The sequence below is a fragment of the Hetaerina americana genome, unplaced genomic scaffold, assembly GCF_022747635.1.
Source record: "Hetaerina americana unplaced genomic scaffold, ioHetAmer1.1.p SCAF_6, whole genome shotgun sequence".
NCBI lineage: Eukaryota > Metazoa > Arthropoda > Insecta > Odonata > Calopterygidae > Hetaerina > Hetaerina americana.
Genome location: NW_027287205.1, coordinates 26,172,594 through 26,198,616, shown reverse-complemented (window position 1 = coordinate 26,198,616; position 26,023 = coordinate 26,172,594). Strand labels below are relative to the sequence as shown.

Genomic DNA, 26,023 nt, shown 5'->3' with positions numbered 1-26,023 from the left:
CTCTGTTCAAACAAGCACTAAATAACAGGATTATTAGTCCAATCTGGCTGAAACTTTATGTGTGTTCCTTCAAGAGATGCTGGTAACAGAAAATGGCTCTGATATTGACCAGTATTTGTGACATCTCCAGTTTTGCTTGGGCTATTCGAAAAACCATCCTCATAATATACTTAAGTTAAATTTTGTCGATATCATCAAACTTCATTGTTAATTCTTTGCACACCCCAAATTATAATGCATATTATCTAGTCATAATGTTTGCATATCAGTGTCAGTATAAATGTTCTCTTGTTCCAGGGCGGAGGGAGGGGACGAAAGAAAGCCAATTATGATGCATCAACCGATGCTGAGAAGCCCTTTTCCTGTGAACGTAAGTAGATAACACTCTGTTGCTGATTGAATGATAGATTCAGTTCCCTTTGACTGATGAACCTTAGTTAAAAGTTATGAGCAGTCCAATAACATGAACCATGCTTCTACTAACTCTGGATGCCTTGGATATGTTCCACCCAATTGCTCTTCTTTCCCTCTACAAACTTTATAACTTTTCCCTTGCACATCAAGCTGATATTGCTTAAGCCTTGTTGGCATACATACTATGAATGTTGCCAATGGTAGTGATGGATATTATTAATGCATATGTCAGTGGTGATGGATCTTTATCTTTTGTAGAGTATTATTATATAACCTCTTGCATCTAAATGTATCTTATTCCCTGTAGACTGTTTAATACATATTAAATGGCCCTCTTGTGCTACCTGTTAGATTGTCTTACCAATGGAGCATATTGTATTAATGCATTAGTGCGGTCATATTTTTAATTTCTATGTTTATTTAATGTAAGTTGTTTCAACCAAAAAATAATATTTTTTTATATACTTATGTTGCTGTATATGTTTGCTTCTTTGAAGCGATGAAGCAAAAAGTGTGTTAAAATCGATTTTATGAATACACTGCTTTGGTTTGCAGTTGTCACTATCCAAAGGTTTGGCATACACTGCTTTTAATCTCTTTTAATTAGTCATCCATCGGTTAAGGGACACTCACCAATGATATTTTAGTTATGGTTAAGCTGATACCTATTTACATAAATAGTATTATTATTCAGCAACCTTATTTGCTTATCTGGCTAAGTTAACAGTAAACATTTTAATAGCTCTAGAGTGATAAAATTTTCTTGGTTATATTTTTAAAGCAGTCAATTTTAATTTTACAGGTGGGTGCTGGATTCTTTATACTTTTACGTCCAAAATTTCATTGATTTTTTTGCTCACTGTGTATTTTTATACCCAAGGAATTTGACTAGCTAGTGTTGTACAGCTGCTGATTTTTTTTTATTGTGTGAAGATTGTTCCACACAGCTTTCTTATAAACCACCTAGCGTCTTTGGGCCTTATCCACGTGCACGATAGATACACCACTGCTGCAGCTGCATTTTCACTGTGTCGTGACTAACATCTCCATTCCTGCATAAAGAGAGTCATTTGTCACGGTTGACTAACCATGTCTTGGCTTTTTATCATTTCCCAAATCCTTTTCTCCCCTCACAGTTCCCTGCCTCCCTCTAACCCTACCACCAAAGAACCCTACTTGCGCTCCTCCCACAAGGCCACCCTCTCTTCTCCTCATCCGAGTGTACTGTTTCAGTGTGCGGCGCAAGGTACAAGACAAGGCCCGGCCTGACTTACCACTACACCCACTCACACAAGGACCGTGATGACGAGGAGGAGAGCAGTGTCATGTCAACAGGGGGTGTTGGTGGTGGCAACACAAGCACTGGTGGCTCCCCTGGTGCTTCAGTGAGCAGCGTGGAAGGTCCAGTTGGAGGTGGGGGCTCTGGAGGAAGTGCTGTGGGTGGTTCTGGAGCACCAGTCACATCCACAACACCGTCAACGCCAAAATCATCTCGGGGTGCAGGGGATATGACTGGGAGCAGTGGCGGGGAGCACACACCAACCGGCACCAGCTCTAGTGGAGCAGCAGGTTCGAAGACGTTCCGGGACAGTTTTCTCACCTCCCCTAAGCACCCTGGTTTGCATGGTGCTCTTCTTTCAAAGTGGAGCACTGTGCTTATTATCACCCCCTTGAAAGATAAGGCAAAGATATAGGGAGTACAGGAAATTAAAGAGTGGGAAAGAGAGTGAGAAGAGAGTTAGAAGTTAATGTCAGTTTCAATTAAAATTAAAACCCCTTATTTTGGTCTCCCATGCATAATTATACTTATGCAAAGAGGGCATTGTGTGTTGTTTTCTGAAGTGAAGTATCTTGATTATGTTGTGAGTAAAATTAACTGCTTTTTTTTTTAAAGAAGATGCCTGTGTTGCTTGTTATTGTGGTCATGTCTCTGATGTGCTATATATGTTTTTTGTTCCTTCTCTTTAATTTTTTAACATTTTTTTTGTTAGTGGTTTGGTATTTATATATTGTTATTTTTTGCATACACACTAGCATTAATGTGTTTAGAGTTTTGATTGTTGCATTATTTATGTATTTCTGTATTAGTGGAAAATTTCTCTAATATGGAGAAGACTGACTACTTGCTGCACCATTTGCAGATGATAAGCTTATTGCCCTCTATGTATTAAACATTTCAAATAATATTGATTACTTTAGGTCTCTCTTATTAGGATACTTCATCATTAATTGTAAATGCTAGTATAATATTTTATTTTGTGATCTTTAGTTATGGCTTCTATTTGCTTCCTTTTCCCTTAAGATAATAAGGTCCTAGGCTGAAGTGTATCATTGAGCATATTGAATGCGAATTTTTATGATATCTAAGATGTATATACCAATGAAACATTTTCTGGTAATATTTGCGGTATTATATTTCATATTTTGGTGCAATTAGATATAAATTATAGTTACATTTTTGGTAAAATTTATATATTTTTAGTCACAGTCATTTAATTCAGTATGACCGCAATAATTTTAATTATTTTAGTGTTTGCTACTCATGTTCAAATTTACTTTGATAAGCAAAATATTAATGCAGCTTCTAGGAGCAAAATGAGCTCTTTTATACAGTGTTTACCCTCATGAATATTTCAGCACGAATTTTAAAAGGCATCTTTGTTGACCAGGGTTTGTAAAAGGGGCACATTTTCTCAAGCAGCAATGCTATTGTTTTGTTTGGGCTGAATTTTCCTCTTTCAGAACTAGATCAAATGAGAGTTGATATTCGATATTGCGTTAAAAGGTATTGTTATTCATCAATCCCTTATGGTTATGTTTAGATCAATCAAAAAATTATTTTGTCAACATTGATTTGCCAAAGCTTTTAAATTGCATAATAATTATGAAGGCCTTGCTACAATTATTATAGTTAACCTTGCGACTAAATATATGCAAATTAATATAAGCTCTTGTGAGGGTGTGTAATTTTGAGTTGAACCTCTTGAATTATATTGCGGATTGTAATGGTTATTCATGGTCAGTCAAGACCAATAATTTACACCATTAAAAGTTAGCCATTCTGTATTTACGATTTTACATAAGAATTTATGGTTTTTTTTAACTACAGTAAACTTGAGCATTAATCTTATAATTTAGCGTGAAAGTGCATTAGAAATTTCTTAGTATTTCAATTGCAAGCCTTCATTAATTATTATGAATATACAATATCAAATGTAATTGCCTTAATACATATATTTATGGCCATCACTGTTCTATAAAATTGCTCAAATTGGTGACCCATGATTCTACTTGTAGCATTACTGAAAGGGGAGAATGAATTGATGGCTAGACATTCTTGTATTTGCTACACATAAGTTCTATGTAAATTAAATGAAGAACTTAAATACTAAATTAGGTACTCTTTTTAAGGCATTTGGGACATTTTCATTTCCCTTGGTCAGTTACCCTCTATCTGTATATATTTCTTTCTGGCTGTATAAATCAAAAATCTACCAATTCCATCATGATTTTGTGCAGAGCTAATAGTGATTTTTAATCATTCAGTTATTTGTTTTTGTTTGCACTAATAAGGAATAATTTATCCCATCACTGGTATACACTCACGCCATGAAACAGATTGAAATGCTCTTACTGCTGTTTTAGAGAATTCTTTTTGTGTAAATTCTACTTTATGTTGAGTTTATATTAAACACGTAATGGACTGCATTAATATAAACTAAATGTCTCCTAAAGTTCATACATAACCTTAGTTTTAACTTAAACAATTGATGATACATTTGCAATTATTTATTAGTCCACAGGAAAGCTGTAATTAATTTAATGAGTTTACATTGAAGGGACTGGACACTTACAATTAGACAATACAAATAAGCTAATTGGTGAGATAGTGTGAAATAAAATAGCCTTCTTTGTTTGTTTGGTTAAGTATAACAAATGATGTTATAAATATGGACAAATATTATAGGGGTATATTAAATTTAAGGTGAACTATTTCTGGGTAAATGTGATAGTAAAATATTGTGTATTTTAATGAGGCCTCTCAAAGCTATTGCATTCTGATTTTAATAGTGATAGATCATCAAATAAGGGAAATTGCTTATTTGATCAGGAAACTATAATGCTGGTACTGCTTTGTTGCAGGAAATGTGTGAATTAATTTAAAACTAACCTTAGACTTTCAAGTATTAGTGAAGTCTCACTTCTGAAAATTTAAATTAAGTGATTAATTTAGAAGAACGAATGAATTACTGGACGTATGATACAAACGTCATCATGGCTATTAGGTCATGAACTCATTTGTAAATGCATTTAATTTCAACACACTTTTACTTTTATTTGGACGACAAAACTATTTTAACATTATGATGATTCTGTGCTCGAAAGAAAATTTTGAATTCCCAAAAAAGCCAAAGATGAAGTGGTTGAATAATTTAGAGTTGTAGGAAAATGCTAAGTATTCTACTTTTGCCCTAATTGAGGTGGTTAGATTGTTATTCAAAGTAAGTTCTCTATTATGGTAAATAGTAAAATCTTAATAATGATTTCTGTAGCATTGAAAGAAATTGAAGAATATTCTAAAGCATTTTTATATTTTGTAGTATTTGTTTTTGTATTTTCCACGGCAGTATTGAAAGCCGCCATATTTTATTAATGATATCACCATAGGTCGAAAATGGATTTAACTAATTTGGCATCCCCGATCCAATGCATTTTGCTCTCTGAAAGAAGAAGTCTTTAATTGGATTACATACGAAAGAACAAAAGAGGCTGGAATACTAGTATAAGCATACTCTTTTTACAAAGGTAGCGAACAAATTTGGCTCACAGTAAAACATTTTGTGGATTAGCATTACTCTTACATTACAGCAAGTATCATCAGGTGTAGATGAATTCAAAAGCTATGTTAGTTTCATTACATTACCGCCTCTGTAAATGATAGCATCCACTTGTTTTAAGAACTATTTTATTTTTGATGCTCCATGTGAGTGGAATGGTCATTACAAATGTTATGTGACCATTCTATGATACACATTCAGATGAAAGTAGTTCTTCAACCGTTACTTTTAACTTCCCTTCACTTGACCCCTCAAAACCAAGCAATGTGTTTGCAAAAATGAAACTTAACAGAATCCTTCTCCATATCCTCTTTCTCATGCCTTATGTATACATGTTTATGTGTATTATAAAGTGTCATATTGTTGAAACATTATTCATTGCTGTTATAATTATACAACTTAAACACTGGACGAAGTTTTGAAAATTCAGGTTTTTAATTTCCAGATGATGTGTTAAAGTTTCATTGTGTACAAAATTAATACTAAATGGCTTTTGGGCGTACTTTTTGGGGCCAATTGTTTGTCAGGTAGTGTAAATAGAGTTGGAAAAGGTTCTTTTTGTATCGGCTCTGTGTTTGTTCACCTATTAGCACATATATTATAATGCTCACGATTAGTAGTGGTAAATTGCAACCTGATTACTACATGATTATGTGAATTTTCCCAATTGTCTGCCAATTAAATTCCTTGTTTATTCTAGGTATTTAAAATACTCAACAATGCAGCTGCCTTTATGTCACTAGTTCACTATGACTGGAGTATTTTTTTTTATGTTTTAGCAAGATGTCATCAGATGTTGGGTATTGCTTTATTATCGCTGCAATGTTCCGTAAAGGATGAAACGAGTTTATTCATAATTTGTTACATAGATCTGACGATACCAATTTGGTGCCTTTTAGCCATTGTGAAGTTTATGTGTGAGGAATGCTTCTTTTTGATTTCCACTGCTTTTCTTTTGTTATCAGTGTGATTATAGTTGCATGATGTTATCCGCAGAAACTCATTCTTTGCATCTTTTGTGTATTATTGTATCCTTATTAAATTGCATGCCACATAGGATGCTTAGATTGTATTTAATTAGTGTCTTGCCTATTTAGTTCATAGATTGTTAGTAGTGTTAATGTATCATTACTATTAACATTGTCAGTTACGTTATAAGTGCTGTAATATGCATATTTTCTAATATCTATGCCTCACTGTCAAAATGATTAATCTGATAAGTAATGGGTGAGTTGTTTTTGGTGATTTTTGTATTTGTTCAATCGGTAGGTTCGACACGTCGTGGCCGCCACGGTTCCCAGGCCTCACAGCAGCAAATTCAGAACTCTGTGTCGTCTGGAAGTTCTGCGGGGCAGGCGTCGAACAGTTCGGCATCTGGTTCAGAGGAGGCTCCGCCTACGGAGAAGAAGCGTCGGAAAGGTGCGGATGGGGGATCAGCCGTGTCATCGAATCCCATTGGCTCAAATGCATCAGGCACGGGTATGAGTCTATCAGAAGAGAAGGAAAGAGCCCAGCCCTCCCCGTACTGTGACTTCTGCCTAGGAGACGCAACAGAGAATAAGAAGACGGGACGTCCAGAGGAGCTGGTTTCATGCTCCGACTGTGGTCGTTCAGGTAAGAGGAAGTACCGCAGGCGAAAAAGGGGTGGATGTGCAGCAGGGAGGAGAGAGGGTGCTTCTATCACAAGGTTACAGGGATCAGTGGTGGCTCAATCAACAAGGGGACGAAAGGCAAAAGGACACTGATGGCAGAGTGAATGAATGAGCGACTCAGTTGCTGCCATCAACAACGGTGTTATTGTTATGTCATCCGCTGGTGCTTTGATTCCTCTCAAACTCACTCTGCGGGACGTTCATCTCCACATCTCTCACACAGACGGTGCAGCATTTCGATGCATTTTGGTGGTACCGCTGTCATTGTTTACATTTCATGCACAAAGTTTGCAAAGTTGGTAAATTGTTCCCTTCTTAACTCTTAGAGTACCAAGAAGTTGGGTGGAAATTAAAAAGTCAAGCCCTCAGGCTGTAATTCCTTTAGGATTTGTGATTATAAGATCAATTGCAGGAACGGGATAAACATTTTAAGAGTTATTTCAATATTTGCTCTTACGTTCCAGTGATTACCGCTGACCATGTCTCAAGCTACATGTATGTGATAATAATAGCAATATCAAGTGACTAGCCAATGTAAGCTTTCTTTGAAATACTACCAATTCCACTAATTTTATGATTTGCTTGCCTTGATCGTTGTTGCATGTCATTTTAATTATTGTTAATTGCCACTATGTAAAGGAATAGCTAGGGAACAGCTTCTCGTTTGTGTTGTCTTAGTCCGCACTTAAATCTAATTGTAATGTTCAGTTTTGTACAAGTACATAAGTTTCAGTCAAGACTTTAAGCTGTCCCAGGAAATTTTACAAACCATTTTGGATTTTGGTTTGACTTTGGGATAATCATTATTAAAAAAAAGCAGCATTGCAGTATTCTTTGAGAAACATAACTTTTTTCACCAACTACATTCAATCTAGGGACCAAAAACGTCAAGTATGTACAGGAAATTGAAAATTCCTGGATTTGTGATGAGTCGTCTCCTTTTTCCAACCTAAGTGTTCAGATAATATAATAAGAGCAAAAAAGTGTGAAAGAACAATTATAAGAATCAAAGAAGGTTTTATTCTTCTAATTCAGTACACTTGTTTACTCATTTGAGTGCTAAATGCATAATTTCCTTGCTCTTGTTCAATTTTGTTGAAAGAAAGATCTGATCTGATTATATTGATTTTGCCACCCTTGTATCAATGGCAGTTAGGTTAATTTGTTCAAAAGTAATCATGATCTGTTAGGGATGAGAATTCCTTCATAGAATTTTTCAGTGTCTATAATTCTTAATTTAAATCACTGGGTTAACAAAAACTCTTCTAATAAGTAATGAGTGTTTTGATATGCTTCAACTGTCTCTGTAGGCCAGTAAGAGGCAAGTAAATTCAAGGAATCCAGTTTTGCTGAGTGAAATATCCTTGGGAGTTTTCTAACTAGGGATCTAACCGAAAGCATTCATAAGGTACAAAATATTTAGGGTTTTGAATTTTGAGGTGTAATTTAATTAATTTGAAAATGTTTAATAATGAGACTGAAGTTAATGGCATAAATATGAATTTTTTATTAACCTAGGAAGTACAATGTACTGTTTAATGTGTGGTTTTTATGGTAGAAGAGGGCCTGGCTTTTGTTGTGACATTTTTTCAGCTGGTTGGCAAACAAAGAGTTTTAAAGTTAAAACTTCTTGTCTTATTATCCCAACCAGCATGATTCCTGAATGTTTGTCACAGGAATGAATGCCTTGATTAATAAATACATTCTGTTGGGTATACCCATTGGAACACTTTCGTTCAATAACGTTTTTTGTTAACATTTAAAAATTACATTTAGTTATCAGTACTTTTTCAAGTATTAGAATGTGCTGGAAAAGTAATTGCTTGCATTAAACTTTGTTTACCTTGGTATTCTAAGTGTTAAGAAATCAGTTAATAATCTTGAAAACAGAGAGAAATGCTTGAGTTTAAATTTATAATTATATGTTCAAGGTAATTTTGTTTTGGTCAAGTTGTGAAAGTTGGACATTTTACAACGTGTATTTAAAGCAGTTTTTTTTAAGTTTAGTGAAATCACTCTAAACATTTGATTTATTATTTATTCTTCTGATTTAGTATCAAAATTATGTTGAAATTGTTATGATATATACTGGCTGTCATGTTAACTCATTTTAACATTTATTCTAGTCTGTTGTTTCTGTTTCTTCCTTGTCCAAAATAAATTTTATTGTAGTTTTGGCATAGTTAAAGTTCCTAGAGGGAAGCATTTTTCCATTTAGAATTGCTCTGGGTGCTATCTAGGCATTGTGCACATTAATGCTGGAGTCATTCGGTAGTAGAAACATGGCTTAAAGCACTCCAACCTATTATCAATCCTTATTTATCACTTTTAATATCAGCATGCAATATATTTATAGCATTATGAAAAGGCAGTCGTGAACTGCAATGGTTGTTTTATGTGCACTTATTGTACTGAGCATTTAAAATGCTCGAGTAATTTTCAGTTAAATGTTTTATTTCACATCCCACCTCTGTCAGCTTGTACTACTTGAAACAACCAGAGAAGCTTAGCTCTGGAATAAGTCCATCTCTTAAAGTGGCATGTGGAGATGTTTCCTCCTCCATAAGTTTGTTAATTTCTTGGTTGATGCAAACTTTGAAAGAATATGTGGAAATTTTGCGGTAAATTGTAGGCTTGCAAGAGGTTAACAGTAACTTTCAACGTGCACCTATTAAAAGCAATTTTAGAAATACAGTTTAGTAATAAATATATTTAAAAAATATATATATATATCTATATATACATATATATTGACAATGGCAATGTTGGAATATTGAATATAAAAACAATGAAAAGTATATTAATATTTAACCTTAGTGTTTGTGTTTAAGTTGTTCAAATTTCCATTTGAAACAAGACTGCCTTGGCTGTTTTTGAGAAATTTTGTGACTTTTTTCTAGTCTTTCCTTATAGAGTTAAAAATTATATCTTTGGGTTTTTAAGTGAAAATAACTTCATGTTGACTTTTATGGGCTACTATATATAAATCATTGAAAGGTGATATCTGTTTTCTGAATGAAAATGGATTTAATGACTGCCTATTCTCTGGGAGAAACTAATGATGCGTCCAATATTTGGATAACTAATCGATAGCCCTTGAATGACTGCCTGTATTATAGAATCTTATCTAATGGTTCCTTGTCATTCACCAAGTCATTTTTTAAGAAATCATGAAATCCTTCAAAGGCTTCATCTACCATGCAAAAATTTGTGAAAATTGTCGGAAAAGTTAACAAGCCTTTAATTCCATAAATAAGTGTGCTGTGATCATTTGCTAGAGAGTGATATCAACTCATTTTGTCACATTACAAAGGATTTCCCTAATATTATTTGCTTACAAAGAGAGAGAGAAAGGTGTTCAACTGTTCGGGGAAACCAGCACATGTGATGTGAAAACAATGATTTTTTATTCTACTCATTCAGATCAATGGTCTTTTATCGATAGCGGTTATTCTGATGACCATAATAGGTCAATGTCATTGGTTAATTTTATTGTTAAAGTAAAAATAGGAGATGTTAGTAGTCATATGCTATTGTTATGATTGGTTATTTGGGGAACAGTGTGCACTTATTTTTACTACACAAAATGATGGGTGCTGATATAAATCATTGTGCTATTTTGTAGTTCCTGCCAATGTAATTTTGGCATGAAAAGTTTTAGACTGCTTCTTCTCCAGTCTTCCATCATAATGTTTGTACTTCAAACAACTCCGAAAAGTTCACCTCCATTTTTAATGTAATTTTTTCCCCCCCACACATAATTTGGATTGAGTTTTTTCTTTCTGAAAAGCTCAATTATCAATGACTAATTCATTTTTTTCGCGTTAAATTTTGGTTTTGATGCCAGTTCCTATTCAAAGAATTGGTTCTGTGATACATTGTGCATAATAATGTACAGGTTTCTTTTGAAATTGATTTATATACTTATTTTTAGAGTTTTTGACCTTGGATTGGTTGGGTCCTAGGATGTTTGTTATAAATTTTTTGTGAGAGTTTAGACAGTTGATAAATTAACATCATTTTCATCCATAAAATTATCGGTTTCCATTTTTTTAAATAGCTCAGTTAACATCCGAGGCGCTGATATTGTGTTAAATAATTCACCTGTCAATTTAGGAGAGGTCCAAGTTTAAAAATGTCAAGTTCAAAATCTCTGAAGTGTCCCCAATCCTATCTATTATGTTATGTCATATAAAGGTACTGAATTTATCATTAGTATTTGCATAGCTTTGTTTCATCAGTAAAAGTATCATCATATTCTCTATTTCCCTTGAATAATTTCCTTATATCTTAATTATTTTTGGTTTTTATCATTTAGGTATCTCATATCTACAAAAAAAACTCATATCCATATAAGTGCCAGTATCATGTGCGTATGTTTTTGTGGGTGGTTGTGTAAATCTGCAAATGCTAAAAAATCATGATTCATTGGTTTTGGATGCCTGAGAATTGGTTATGTTTTAACGATTGACCTTGAACATCATTTAGTAGAAGTTCTAGATGTAATGAGTCGAGCAAAAATCAATCCTTTGGATGATGAAAATCTAAAAGTGTTAGTTGGTCGGATCAGCTACTGAAACCATGTAACACTGGAATAGTTATGCAAACATTGTATATACACATTTTTCTCTTTGTATGGGACCTGTTAGCACTTAAGATTGTTTGTCTCTGTTAAAAGAAATGGGAGTGAGTGGGTTGTACTTTTCAGTCTTGTGATGCCTCCAGTTGTAAAAGTGAATAACTTGAATGTTTAGAAAATCACACTTGTGAATGAGTGATGTGGTTGGCTTGTTATCATAAAGTAATCATGGCCTTAATTTTCTTTTTTATAATGACTTTGCAGCGTATTGTAGGTGTGATTTTCTAATTAAATGATGAAAGTAATATGTATGATAAGGAACCTGATGGAAGTTGATTATATGTATATATTTCGATTGTGAAAACTAATTTGTATGTGACTTGGCTTTGAGAAAGAATTGTCGTACAGAAATGAGAGTAGTGAATAAGAGTCATCCTAAATTATATACTTGTTTTGGTATTTTTTAAAATACTCTGAATGCTTAATGAAATGATTCTTTTTTTTACTCTGAAAGTGAAGGAAATGTATGAGCAGAAATGTAAATGTTGGGAAGATTGCGATTTTTCAAGGAATGACTTATTCTTGGAAAATCGAAGCATCTACTCTTGTCTGCTAGAAATATTAAGATATCTCATTTTGTTATATTTGTACTTCTGAGAAAAGTACAAGTCTTACCTGGCTGTTGACTGCAGGCAGTAATAATGCCTGCCCGATAAAAAAAAACCCCAATCAGGGTACAGATGCAATCATTAAAAGTGTTGTAATCATTGTTTTTCTTTCTTCCCAGCATATAAATATTTTGTTTTTATTTACATTTGCCATATGAATTGTAGCTTGCTTGTGTCAAAATATTGTCTTTAACATCATTTACTCATGCCACACTGAAGTTTGCCCTATACATATTTAACCGCATCCATTAATGATATCTAGCCGAGATGAATTGAATTTTTTTTTCTTTGTGAATTTTATACTAGTCCAAGTCCATAAGTTAGATCTAACAAGTGCTCATTTTATAAGCTTTCATTTTTTTTAAATAATTGCACATGTTGCATCTTGTTCGATTTGAGCATTTTGCTGGGTGTACAGTTAATTCTTTTTTTTGCTAACCAACAGAACATTTGTGACAGTTACATGCCTTTGTGAAATGATGATATGTTTGCATGTTTTCCACATCCACAGTTGTTTCATTTGATTTGCATATCAGTTATTGTTTTATTTAAGGTTAATTCCAATGTGAGACTTATCCCATTATTAGCGGAGTAAACCCCTGTCACTTCACTTTATCAGTATATAAAAGTCTAATGCCTACTTGGCCATCCTACAGTATAATAATAATGGTTGCACAATCAAGACCTTGTTATACACATGAGCCAGCAAATGAATTTTTCTTTGTGGTTACAATTATATTTAGTTCTTTTTTTAATGGATGTGTTTGTGTCATTGCCACAAATGTGTTGGAGAAAACGATAAGTTCTTACATACTTTGTGGTTTTTTTAATGCAGTCTTTGTGATCTGTTTGATGTGATTTTTTTGAGGGGATTGCATCCTCGCTCAGATTGTCCCATATCCACACCATGGTGCCAAAAGTGAAAGTGGCAGAGTTCTGCAAAATGCCGCTGTGATGCTAATGTGTGAGGCAGTATGAGCAAATGCATTCATTGTTATATGTATGTATGTATGTATGCAGAGCAGAAGCTCTGTGTGTAAAGCATGTTGTCATTCCAAGAGTAGGCTTTTTAATCCATTGCCACATACAGTTGACTAAACAACCGACATCCATGTGAAAACAGTCTCTGTGGAAACATTTTGGTGGTGCACGCATACTTTGCCGCTCTTTGCGTTGCGTGCTGAAGAACAGTGTTTCCTTTCCAAGTAATCCTGTTACGTAAAGTTAGCAGGATGGTGTTCCCTGCCCTATCACTAATTATATATAATGCATACATATAAATATATATAAGCGTACACATAGTTTACCCACCCTACTCACTGGTTTTCAAAATGGGCTGTATTTTGTATAATCAAAGAAATAGTTGTGTGTATCCTTTATATGTTGCACAAAAATAACATTTTTTCAGAGCTGTAGAGAGAGAGAGAGAGCATTTAGTATGTTGTAATATTTTTAAAAAATCTGGAAGGAAACATTTGTTGCTTTTATAAGTTCTCCTTTCATTCCAATCATAAAAATTTTATGAGATAATCCTTGTAATAAAAAACATTCATTCACTCCAACCCTTGGAATGTCTCATTTATAATGGTTAATTAATCATTAAATGTGCCGAGGACCAGTGAAAGAGAGACAGGTTGGAGTATGAGCTTAATGACCAGAGAGCTGTTCTTCACATGGAAGTCCAAGTGGCAACTGTTGTGAGCAATTTTTCCAACACTAAAACTCATCATCATTTTCAAAAAGTTAATCATGGCCGTTGTTGGTTAGTATGTCAATGGCTTAGTTATGTTGTTGTTTTTGTTATCCTGGACAAAAATAATTCACTTGAAACAACTTGGAAAAGTCACTGTTCTTCGGCACAACCCCACTTTGACCAATCCTATTCAGGTGGCTCATAATCAAACACCTATAAAGAAAAAAGAAAATAAGGTGGGTTTGCACCAGCAAAGGCTACTGATGGCATTTGCCAAATTCCTCCGAAAGATTGGTGCTTTTTTTTGGGAGCTGCTTGGCTTTTTCACAGGGTGACTTGAGGGAGAGCATGATGAGAAGAGAACTTAAAATCCCCTAAAGGGAAGGATTTGGACTATCTGGTGGTAAAATTGATTTTGAGTTATCTTCGTGACCAGTCATAGGTTACCGGCATTCTGATGAATTCATGGCATGCACGGAAGTGTGAAGTAGACTTATGCTCCATTTCTCAGCTTGCATCCCTTTCAGGAGTGTTTTATAAGTGTTTTCATTGCAACAGGATTATTTAAAAGCGCTGTATTGAGGGCAGGTTCATTCTCGTTTTACAATACAATGTATAAGAAACATTTTTTCTTTGTCCTGGTCACCCTTGAGGGAGTAATTATATTTTGTCATATTTTGGTCAATGTAAGAGATAAACTAAAAGTATTTGGAACACTCCACTTTCTGTTCTCTTTTGCTGTATGAAATTTGTTTAATGAATATCAAAAAGTATAAAACTTAATTTTTGCTGATTTATATAGTATTGCATTATGATTGAAGCTATAAATGTATTTTTATGATAAAATGCACCTTAATAGATAGACCAGATTTTTGCCACTGATTAATGAAAATGATTCATTGAAGATATCTCCCCAAGCCTTGTCAATATTCAGAAAATAATGCCGATATCATGGCTTAGCATCGAAACAAGGTATTATTTCTTAGCCTATATATTTTGTGAAATTCTAAGAATACAGCTTATAAAATAGTGCATAAAATAAGTATTTGGATCTGAATTTTCTACACTATTTCCATACTTCTCTTATTTACTTAAAAATACCACTACTGAAATGTGTTACTCTAGTACAAATTGTGAAAGAACGCCATACTTACTATAAAATTTGCATGTAACCAATTTTACTTTAATATGCTTTTCAAAAAATGTTGTGGTCTTACATGTTGCATTTTTTCAAATTTAACACATTTGGGCACTAATTATTTAACATTCACATAATTGTAATTCCTGCGAAGTGCTTGAAGATCTGGTCAACCAATGAGTTGTGTTTCTTTGGATTGTTAGTAAGTTCTCTGGCCCTAAGACTGGAGATTATCCACAAAAAATCATCAGAGCTGAAAGTTTTACCTGGTTAAAACCTTGATAAAACTAGTCCAAATCCAAGTGACTGATAACCTTCCAAGAGTTTCAAGTTCATAGGATACCAAAGCACAGTAATTGTGCATATTAATCTTAAAAAAATAATCTTTGTCTGCTGGTGTGGGGCACTGAAGATAAAGGAATGGTAAAGGTGTCAATCACATGATATCATGTAATGTTTAATCCTGCCAATTGCAAACATCTGCCCTGGTTTCAATGCATTATTTGTCAAGTGGGATATGTGCTTCTTTGGCCTCTTTATGGAAATCTTTTGCTTTTGACAACATTTTTTTTTTATATTTTCCGACTGCTTCACCTTTATTTATCACAACCCGAAAAAATTGTTTTTCTGGTCAATTTGGAAAGTGTATTTTATCATGGGAAATATTTTGTGGTTTATCATGCAATTATACAATGAATTTGACATCTTTTCACCCTGATAGTTGAGAGAATTTAAAAAAAATTTAGTACTTGCTGGGACAATGAAAGGTGGGAGACCAAGAGTTCACACGGTTGCCATTTACAATTGAAGAAACATGAGGTCAATTGTCCATTTATAGGAAATAATTATGATCTTCTGATTTACTTCTTTCATAGTACATCTCATTGTATATTTAATGCAATTAATTAATGACTTCCCAAATAATAGAGTTGGGCTTAATTCTTTAGAATAGTGTCATATTATAGGAGCAAAACTATTCTTGGTGTTTTTTTCCCTTTTTCTCATGCTGCCTATCAGTTATTACCTTTGAAACCAGTCTGTACTGTAGTGTAAAATGTGGAAAAGTCAGAAAAATAGTTTCCTTTCTATAATATTAGGCTACTTCCTGGTTCTTGTGGGAATTAAACTTTTTCCAGACATCTCTGGTGTACCATGTTCCCCTGGAATTTTGATCAACTCTTGGTTTGCATCAAATATCCCAGGCAATGGATCAACAGAGTATACAAAACACTTATGCTTTCAGTAAGACTCAAATCTGTGACCATAGGGTTGACAGTTAAGTTGATGCGTCGAAAATGTGTAGCTAATATTTCAGTGTGTAGAACTTCTATAGGCAATTTTTACCTTTGGATTTAACCCTATCCAATCAAGAAAAAAAAAAGAACTTATTTTCAATCCCAAAATTGATTTTTCCATTGCTAGATATCATCTAATGCATTAAGGTAGTGGATGTTGTTGCATGGGGGGAAAATATTAAGTTGTTCAAAAGGTTAAATTTGAAGAAAAGACCATGAGAAATTTGTTTAGTATATTAAATAGGTCTGATTGATTAAAGGGAAAACCACATTTAAATATCCCTATGTTATTCTGTTTAATGGAATTCATTAGTTTTGACCAGGTTAGGCTGTGATCTTTTTGTTATCAGTGTAAGAAATATTCATTTAACCATTTGTTTTGGCAATGTGTAGCAAGCTTACAAAAAACTTAAACATACTCTGGGTTATAAGGTGTTAAAAAGTTCATATTCTCGGGATAAACCTGCTTTTTTACCAGTGTAGGAATATATCGGAGAAACACGTATTGCTGACATTTTATCATCTTTCCAAGTCAGTTTTCATTAATCTTTAAGTTATCTCTCTTTCTAAGTTTTCACCATTGACTTAGCAAGTTGGTTAGACAAGTTCAAGTTTTAAGCCAGCAGATTTCTTTGTGATGGTGAAGTATGATAATTAAAAGACCTGTGATTTGTATGTGTTAGAATATTGAACCAATGACCTGTTGTTTAGGTATCATATAACACATAGTTAAATTTGTCCTCAAGTGGACATTATGGCTGATGCTGTGCGATCTCTCATTAATACCATGCATAGGCATTGAATAAATGTGCAAGAAGTAGAACATTCATGAGAAAAACACATTCGAGAGACATCCATAGCTTCCCTCATTTTCTGATACAAGGTTACACTCTTTCCAGTCAGAAGAAAACATTTACCGCTCTCCATGCAATGGGGATCTAGGATTTTGGTAATTAGGTACCTGAACACAGATTTATTCAGTCTCTCAGTATTGCACGCTTTTTAGATCAACTAGAGGAATGGGTAAACCAAGGTCAAGGGTTGAAGTTCTACCTATGGATATTGTGATGTTACAGTCTGTGGAAAATAGTACCAATTCTGCGAGACTATGATAGCCATATCGGCATTTTACATCGCGTCATTGCTTATGCAAGAATGTGAGCAAGCTATTCTTCAACAATGTTTTAATTTATGCATAATTGGTTAATACTCCTATTTGACTTACATGTATATCCTTCTGACCAAAAATTGCATTTGTCATTGGTAGTAGTTGAATATTTTTTCTATGCATATAGTAAAATAATATTTTGTGGTGATTTTGATGGTTTACTTTCAAGAAATGCAATTTAATAATGCTTGATTGGTAAAAAATGCTTAGTAATGAAAAAATCTGAAATGCTCAGTTGTTACAAGAAATCATCATGTGCCATCTAGTCTCTCATTTGGCATTTCCCAAGCCTTGAATTTTCCATATTTTTTTCAAATTCTAGCATTTATTTTGAAAATAAATGAAAATATGTCAAAATACATGCTTTGTTGCTGTATAAATTTCATTCATGTGGTATGTTTGTGTGCATTTTTTTTGTAGTTATGTTTGCTCTTTGTAAACCGCAAAAGTATGTTAAATGAAGGAGTATTTTGTGATGGCCGTCATTATTAACTGGTCTTCTTCAGAATTACAATTTTGAAACTAAGTGCAACCATTAATATCAGTGCAGTATAACAGTATCATGCCAAGTAAAATCGCAAGTTTCTTCATAAAATTACATCGCCACATGCTACAAATGATTTCAAGTTCAAAATATTTAAAAGATTTAATAATTAAAATTGGCCATATTTTTATATTCATATTTCATGGTAATCTTATTTTTTTCACTCAAACTTGAATCCATTCAAGTCAATAATGTTTTCATTGAATTCGGAAGATGATAACTTCTGTTGAAGTCTTTTTCAGACTTGTGTATGGCATACTGCAGTGGTTTTTACAGCCTTTGTTTGAGTCATTCTCACCTATATACCCAGAGGTGCTGGTAAATATGGAGATGCCTAACCAACATTATAACTCAAAAGTTACAGTGAATACCATTGCCTGTTCTTCCTACTGTTATAGGTCACCCATCTTGTCTTCAGTTTACAACCAACATGATCATCTCCGTGAGAAAGTATCGCTGGCAATGTATTGAGTGCAAGTGCTGCTCCATCTGTGGCATGTCTGACAATGATGTAAGTCTGTCCGTCCTTCTGTCTCAACCTCTTAATTGTGATTCTCACGAGGAGCAATTCATGAAGTGACTGAAATTAATCACATTAAAATGGTTCAAACTTGGTGTGTCATGAAGCATTCAATGCAGTTCAGTCCAGAACAGCTCAGGGGCATTGTGTGGTTATGGTTGGAGATGCATGAATTTCTTGTTTTGTAATTAGTATGTGTTGTGCACAATATAATAATTTATCGTGTCTCCGCCTTGTTGTTGTGGTGCTGTGTTATTCTGCAATAGTTTTTCACTACCACTTTCATTTTCAAGGGAATGTAAGAAGTTGAATAGGCAAGAGAAAATTTGTCTAATATTTAATAGATACGAAATGTTACTAGTATAGGGATCCACATACAATCATACTTTTAAGCAAAATTTATTTATTTCATCTTTTGCTTACTTATTTACCAGAAATAACCACTTGAGGAAAAGAGGGGGCTATAGGACTCACCCATAAATTTGGAATATTAGAATAGTCCTATTTTCTCATATTCCATGTCTTGTAGATGTCAGACTCAACCTTTCTTCCCTTCTGAACTTCTTTCATCACTTTGAAGGTGATACTGGAAACAATTGTTTGCACGAATCAACAGTGGAAAGAGAGCAAAATTAGAAAAAATATCTTGTTTCATCCAGAAAAATCATAAATGGATGAAAGTCTTGTGAAATTAATCACTAATTTGTTAGTTAATCAAAAATTTAAAAAAAACATGGTTACTTAAAAATACATTTCCGAGTTTAAACTGTTGCATTTTACCCTGAGATTCCTGAAATCTTGGAGATTAACTATGGTAGGGTAGCAGCTCTTATATATTGTGGTCTCTCTGATACTGACCTCAAGTTCTTCGACTGATGGTTAATGTTGACTGACGCTTAAAAAAGGGGAAAACATAAAAAGAATTATTGATGACAGTGATTCTAGGTTTAAAATTTTAACATAAATTATTTAGGTCGACTTTCTGCTTCATCATTTATATTTGTGACTAAACTAATATTTTTTTTGTATTGTTTAAAAGTACGAGTTAAAGAAGTTGACCAACAGCTGAGGAGTTAAGTGACACTAGGATGAGTGGAGTATTTGGTAGGGGTAGAATTTTAAGGGAATGAGATGGATATAATACTCAAAAGTGCTCTCCTCATTGTATTTAAAAAGGATTGGGATACCTTTGAAAAATTCTGCCACCACCAGGCGTCCAACCCAGGCCCTCATAGCAGGAAACCTGTACACTAGTCACCTCACTAATATGATCTATTCAGAAAGTTGTGTGGCCTCCCACATAATAACTGCCTCACATTCGTTCCCCCTTATTCCTTTTGGTGTTATTATCATGAAATGGTAAGAACTTATTTGCCTCTAATAAAGGGAAGAATTTTATGTGGGAAAATCTCCCAAATGTATGAAGTTAGATCAGTTATAAGAAAAACAATTTCAAAGGAATTGTGCCTAGATTCTCTTATGTTCTAAGATGCCATTTTTAAATATATTTCTGAGTTTTTAAAAGACTTTTGAGACTTTGGGTGGTAGTCAAAGGTAATGAACGAATTACAGGTGGTGTACCTATTTCAAGGCTGTTTCTGTTTGATGTTTTGAATGAGAAATATGCTTTCAACCTTAGTGTGAAGCATGGTTATTTTCAAAGATGCTTTAGCACAGGCTTAGAAGAGCCTGGGAAATTTTTCTATAGCCAATTGCACTGCCTTTTCACTATTTTGCATTTTTTAAATCTGCTATCATTCTGTTTTATGTCATTATTTTTATGATTCAATGTTAACCCTGCAAAAGTTATTGTGTGATGATATTAGATAGAATTTGTTTTAAAAAGATGAGTTCAATATGGAAATATATGCTTATGCAATTGGCATAGGAACACATCTGGGTCAACGTAAAAAGGTTCTCAGTGGTAAAGTAGGCATGGTAAATGCAACTAATTGATATGAATGAGCAGCAAGTGTGTTATTTAGGATGGTTCACTGATGAAAAAGTGGTGTTGCTTAATGTGGTGTCAAAGTTTACACTAAATATTCCAGGTTAGAATCGCATACCCAAAGCTCTTGAGATGGGCATAAGAAAATTTTCCATTACGTTTGAGATGTTATCCTATTGTTAAGAATTTTGTTTCATGAAATTGTGGTTAAAATTTGATCAAAATATTGCCTTTATCAAGCATTAATTGAAAAAGGAATTTGGGAAAGTTATACTTCATTCATTTTCAGTATGTGATTTTTAAATTGTGAATTAAAGTCAGTAATGACGGTTGAAAAATTTCCACTAATATTTTATTATGACTATCTTCAATGTGTTGCATCATTTTCAAGTGAAATTATGCTAGTACTTGAAAACTATGCAATGCATCAAAACTAATTGTCAGTCAGTCAGTAAGTTTTTCAACGATAAATTATAATGAATTACCACCAAGTTTAAAAGGAGATGGTTTTATTCATGATAAAATATAGCCAGAAAATTGCATTCATATTTTCATTACTATGAGACAATTACACTTCATCAGACTTGTTACAATAGCACACGAATTTAGTAATTTTCTATTACTGATGCTCATTGTCAGTTCTCCCCATGAGAAATTTCAATTCAAAACCAAAATCAATCTCATCCCATCGACAAAGAAAAACTGCCCATTGTTTTTAACTGAGAATATAACTATTAAAGGATGAAAGTTGGGTGAGTCGTGGATAGTTAGTGTTGCAGCATTTGGCGTAGAAATATTCAAAAAGAGAAAAGCCAATAGAAACAGTCGTAGCTATTGTATTTCAGCAGCTGATATATTTTGTGTGACTTTTAGAATGGTTATTGCAAAACACATCTTTTGGAGTAAGTAATAATTTTTTGAGCCTCATGTAGAAAATATTTCTCACATTGCCCACTTTTGTGATATTACATTTGAAGATTTGGCAAATCTAGTACAATCCATTGTTTATTTTTCCCATTCAATGTGCAGTTTGTCAGCATTAGCAAATTAGCTTCAATTTATCCATGGATAATTAGAAATTTGCAATTGTTCTCAGTGGAAAGAAATTGTATATAAGCTCCCATCCCCAGGACGCCGCTTTCAACATTGGTTTGAATCCACCAAAATGGTTTTTTAATGAAATCAAAACTACATTATTTTGGCAAAAGAAAAATAACTTCAATTTTGTTCCCTAGTACTCTAGCAGAAGTTGGAAATATTTCACTTCATATTTTAAGCTTCTAGCACTGAACAGAAATTCATGCATGCTCTGTGAGTTAATTTTATGAATAGAAGGGTAAATGGGTCATCTTTGCTTCAAAAGCATACTTCATTCTTTAAAAATATTAGCTCAAAATGTGGTTCAGTTATGGGGTACGACTGTGTCATTTTTGTAAAGTATTGTAATGCAGGAATTAAAATAGGTCTCTAAACTCATCATTTAACTAAATCTATGGCCCCCTGAGATGTGCTTTTCAGTGGGTAATGAAGAATAAGAATCTAGTGTGAATTATCAAAAAAATGTCAACTTAAAGTGTCTTTTCAATCCGTCTTATATGTGGTTCAAGGAAATGTTACCATATAAATGTTTGGTCATGGCAGGATTGCTTCAGTTTTGCAGAATATGGACAGCTGGTTAATTTGAGGTAGTTAAATTTATATTAGTCGTCATGAAATGAATTCTTTGAAATTCCTGAAAGTAATTCATTTTAGAGGAAATTTTCAAAGGATGCAAACAGTGTTTGCAAAATTCTTTTATATTGAATAGTTTTGTAATAGTTTAGCAGTTTTCTGAAATATTGCAACATAGTCTCTTGAGTAATTTATAACTACACTGATGCAGTAATTCTGCATAATTTATTTGAACAGTATTAATTAAGAATGGTTTATGGGGTGGCAAGATGATCTTACATAATGCTTCAGTTGGCACATGGGCTATAGTTGTAGCCCAATACGACTCATTTCTTTTTGTGCTGCATATTGTTCTAATTTGGGGACAAGACAATAGATACAGAGGTCTTAGCTCTAATAACCTAATCAAATCAGGGTGGTGTTGGTGGCAAAGGATAGAGCCAAATTTTTTATGTGGGAGGGGTAACATTCTTGTCTATGTTATAGAAAATGATGTGGCTCCAATATTTTTCAAAACTTTGGTATTTTTAAAACCATATCTAAACTTATTTATGAAACAAAATTACTTCAGCATTGTGCTACCAACCCTTAAGGATATTTATCGAAGTTTTAAGGTTGATGTCTTCAATTTATCAGTCATTATTAAACTAAAAGAAAAAATTTCAGAATGATGTTCAATATTAATTTGTATTAGGAATCAAATCAATATTATACTGAACAAATGATATGTTAGAATGAAATGATTATCAGGAAAAGCCAAAATGTCTTACATCAGTTGCAAGGGAGGGCAATAATGACACCTTCCAATCCACCACTGCCTCTGACATCTGAATTTCCATCCAAGCTGTGTGAAATGAAACCCATTCCATACACTTGTGTGAATTTCTTACTGTATTGCATCATTCTGACCTTCACCTATCAAACCATTGCATCAATTACTCTAGTTTTTTCTTATATTTTCTACCGATGCTTACTGAAAGTCTTAATATGGAAGATTGCATGCAAGAGATACAATTCGGAATGTAAGCGCGGCTCATTGCCTACTACAGAATTAATATAAATTCAACCAGCATTCATTAAGGCATATTTTAATATAAATTTATTAGGTGGACAGATTCTTAGCTTTTGTTTTAACTTCCCCTGTAATTGTTTTACAGTAAGGTATTGCAAAATATTTTGAACATCTTTGGAAAATACTTTGTTAGAACTTGATTGCTAACCCAATCAGATAAGTTGCCGCCACATTAATATTCACCGGGAATCTTTTAAATGTTGCTCTAAAATAATTGAGAAAGTTCAGTACAGAAATGTAGCAACCCTGTTGTGATTGCTTATCAATTTAAACATGGTATTGGTATTTGTATTTAATCAATTCAGCTAAAAACAACAAGATTTAAGTGTATTTACCCAAAAAAAAGAAATTGAAGCATCATTTCAACTTGTAAGAAAGCTAGCACGGCAACCAAATTCTTATAGTTGCATTTCTTTAGACTTTCTTTTCTTCCTGTGCTGCTTATTTTCTGGATAGCTTATATCATTTTCATTTGATCACTTTGTGTGTGAGAATGTTCTCTAATGTTGTGGTGTAATTGAAACCAAAGCCATTCTTATTTAGTGTGTTCTCCACATAACTATCATCCCTGTTAATGTGCTCCAGTCGTTTTGCAGTTAGTATTTTTGGGCCTATGCACATTCTGCTCTTTTTATTCACGATTTTTTCAGTCCAGGGTGTGCAAATAAGGGGGGATATTTTGGGAAAATGTAGGGAAATATTACTGATATTTGTAGAGCAGTTATTATCAAAGACATTTTGAGCCAATTTTGTACTTTTTTTAAATTCGGGTAAAGAAGAGTGGCCATCCCTAGTCCAATACATAAATGCCTCTGTATGCATGGGTAATATTTTCCAAGACATTCCAAAAAACAACAAATAAATGGCATTCTTTATCTAAATTGATAAAATAGGAACCTACATAAATGCTGCCGAGTGCAATCAACTAATTAAGAATGGGATAATATCAAGTTTAAATAAAATTATAATTAATTGTACTGTGCACTTCATTGTAATGTACATTGGTAAATTTTCTCTCAGCTTCATATGTATTTTATTTCATTTTGCAATACTTATGTTTCATGGTCATGGTAAATCATGAGTGTTTGAAATATTGAATCATCATGCATGGGGGCAGAGCTGTACTTAAAAAACTTCACCATTTCCCTAATTCTTCCTATTGGTGGTTCTATTTTACCTACCTGCTGAGCCTATGTCCGGTGAATTCTAGAGTATGTGTGTGTACAAGTGGATGTAAAGCTCACCTAATTATATGTTGGTTATTATGCTTGTTTTGGAAGTGATTAAAATATATATGAAAGCCTGAGCACAGTTGATCTAAATGTTTGACTAATATAAATAGACTGTTGGCCAAACATTAGTCACAGCTCTTGAAAAATGTATGCATTTTCTCTGATCCTTTCACTGTGGTTCCTAGTTTTTATATGCATGAACTAAGTTCAGGTCACATCCAATTTTGCATTTATTGTCGTCTTTTGGGTATGAGGAATCCAATTTTCGTATTAGTCCTGTTGTGGTTCCTCCTAGTCATTACATAGTTTAATCACGTTACTTATTTAAGGTTAATGAAAATATTGTGCAGGCACTAACAAGAAAGTTTTCTGGTGCAGAGAATGTCTTTTTCCAAACAGTTATGTTAATAGCATGGGTACTTATTTATCCCTTTCCACGTGAATAGGATAAGTAAGCAAATTGTATGAAATGAGATTACTTGGAACAAAAAATATCCTAGTAGTATGCTTATTAAATCGATTAATTCTCATCAAACCCAAAGAGATGTAAGCCAGTTATCATCAGGGATTGTAGGATAAGTGCAGACATATTTGGTCTTGGTTTCCACTTTAGAATTTAGAGTTTATGATATTTCTTTCAAGATTTGGCTTTGCTAAACGAATAGCGGAGCAAAAAATGTTGGTATTTATGATGTCATTTAATTTTCAAATTAAGGCTGTACATCTGTTTTCTTTATTTTTTTTGCTTGCAGATTGCAAGCACCCTCTGTTACTAGTAATTTATGTAAAAAAAACCTCGTCAAATAACTTTTCCTTAATTTAGTGCTTTTCTGAAGGGTAAAATAGTGTCTAAATTTGTGTGTCTGTGGGTGTCCTAGCATTATTAATAAATTTGATAGGCCATTTGTATTCTTTTGCTTATTTCTTCATGCTAGTCAAGAGAGGATCATATTAAATCACTTGCATATAGCTTTCATGGGAGGTTCATTTGGAAATACCTTTTATTGATATTATTTCAGATAAAACAATGTTGAATTAGGCTCTAGAAATATTTTCTTTCTGAATACAATTATAGGTGTTTTTTATTTACTGAATTGAAAATGTCATTCTGCAAGAAGTCATATCTCAAGTTATTGAATAGAAGTATGGGGCCTTAGGATTATTATCTGATGGGCCTGTGAAGAAACTCCCCACTGTCATAGCCTATCCAATCACACTAAGGAATAGATGTGAATTTCTGTGACTTAATTTCCACTTTTTGTTAACCTCCATGAAGAATGTACTTAACCAATTAGAAATTGTTTTCTTATCTGTTCTCTCTGTGTCATGCATCCTACAAAAATAGCATAAGAAAGTACTGAAAATACTGAAATGATTATACAACACGGACATCGATCATCCAGGCCATTTCTTTCTCTCAAATGCATCAAATAGATGAGTTTCTTATCTTGGTCAGTTTTCGACCTTTAATGGAAAATGTTTAACTTAATGTGCTTAATCTAATTTCACCAAAAGGCAAGTTACGTTTCCTAGCATGCACATATGATTAATTATGAAAATTAGCCTCACAGCAACATTCCATACTAACACA

General features: G+C 33.5%; 1 protein-coding gene across 2 annotated transcripts in view; it reads left to right on the top strand.

Moving 5' to 3' along the window:
• Positions 1 to 26,023, top strand: part of LOC139695151 (zinc finger protein ubi-d4-like) — a 47,504-nt gene that overhangs the window by 17,414 nt on the left and 4,067 nt on the right. The window contains exons 5-8 of one of the 2 annotated variants that reach the window (XM_071593801.1): positions 298 to 370; positions 1,648 to 1,983; positions 6,522 to 6,866; positions 18,388 to 18,500. In XM_071593801.1, coding sequence (XP_071449902.1) covers positions 298 to 370; positions 1,648 to 1,983; positions 6,522 to 6,866; positions 18,388 to 18,500 — 867 coding nt within the window. The remainder of the gene's footprint in view (positions 1 to 297; positions 371 to 1,647; positions 1,984 to 6,521; positions 6,867 to 18,387; positions 18,501 to 26,023) is intronic. The other variant, XM_071593802.1, reaches the window with a different exon arrangement.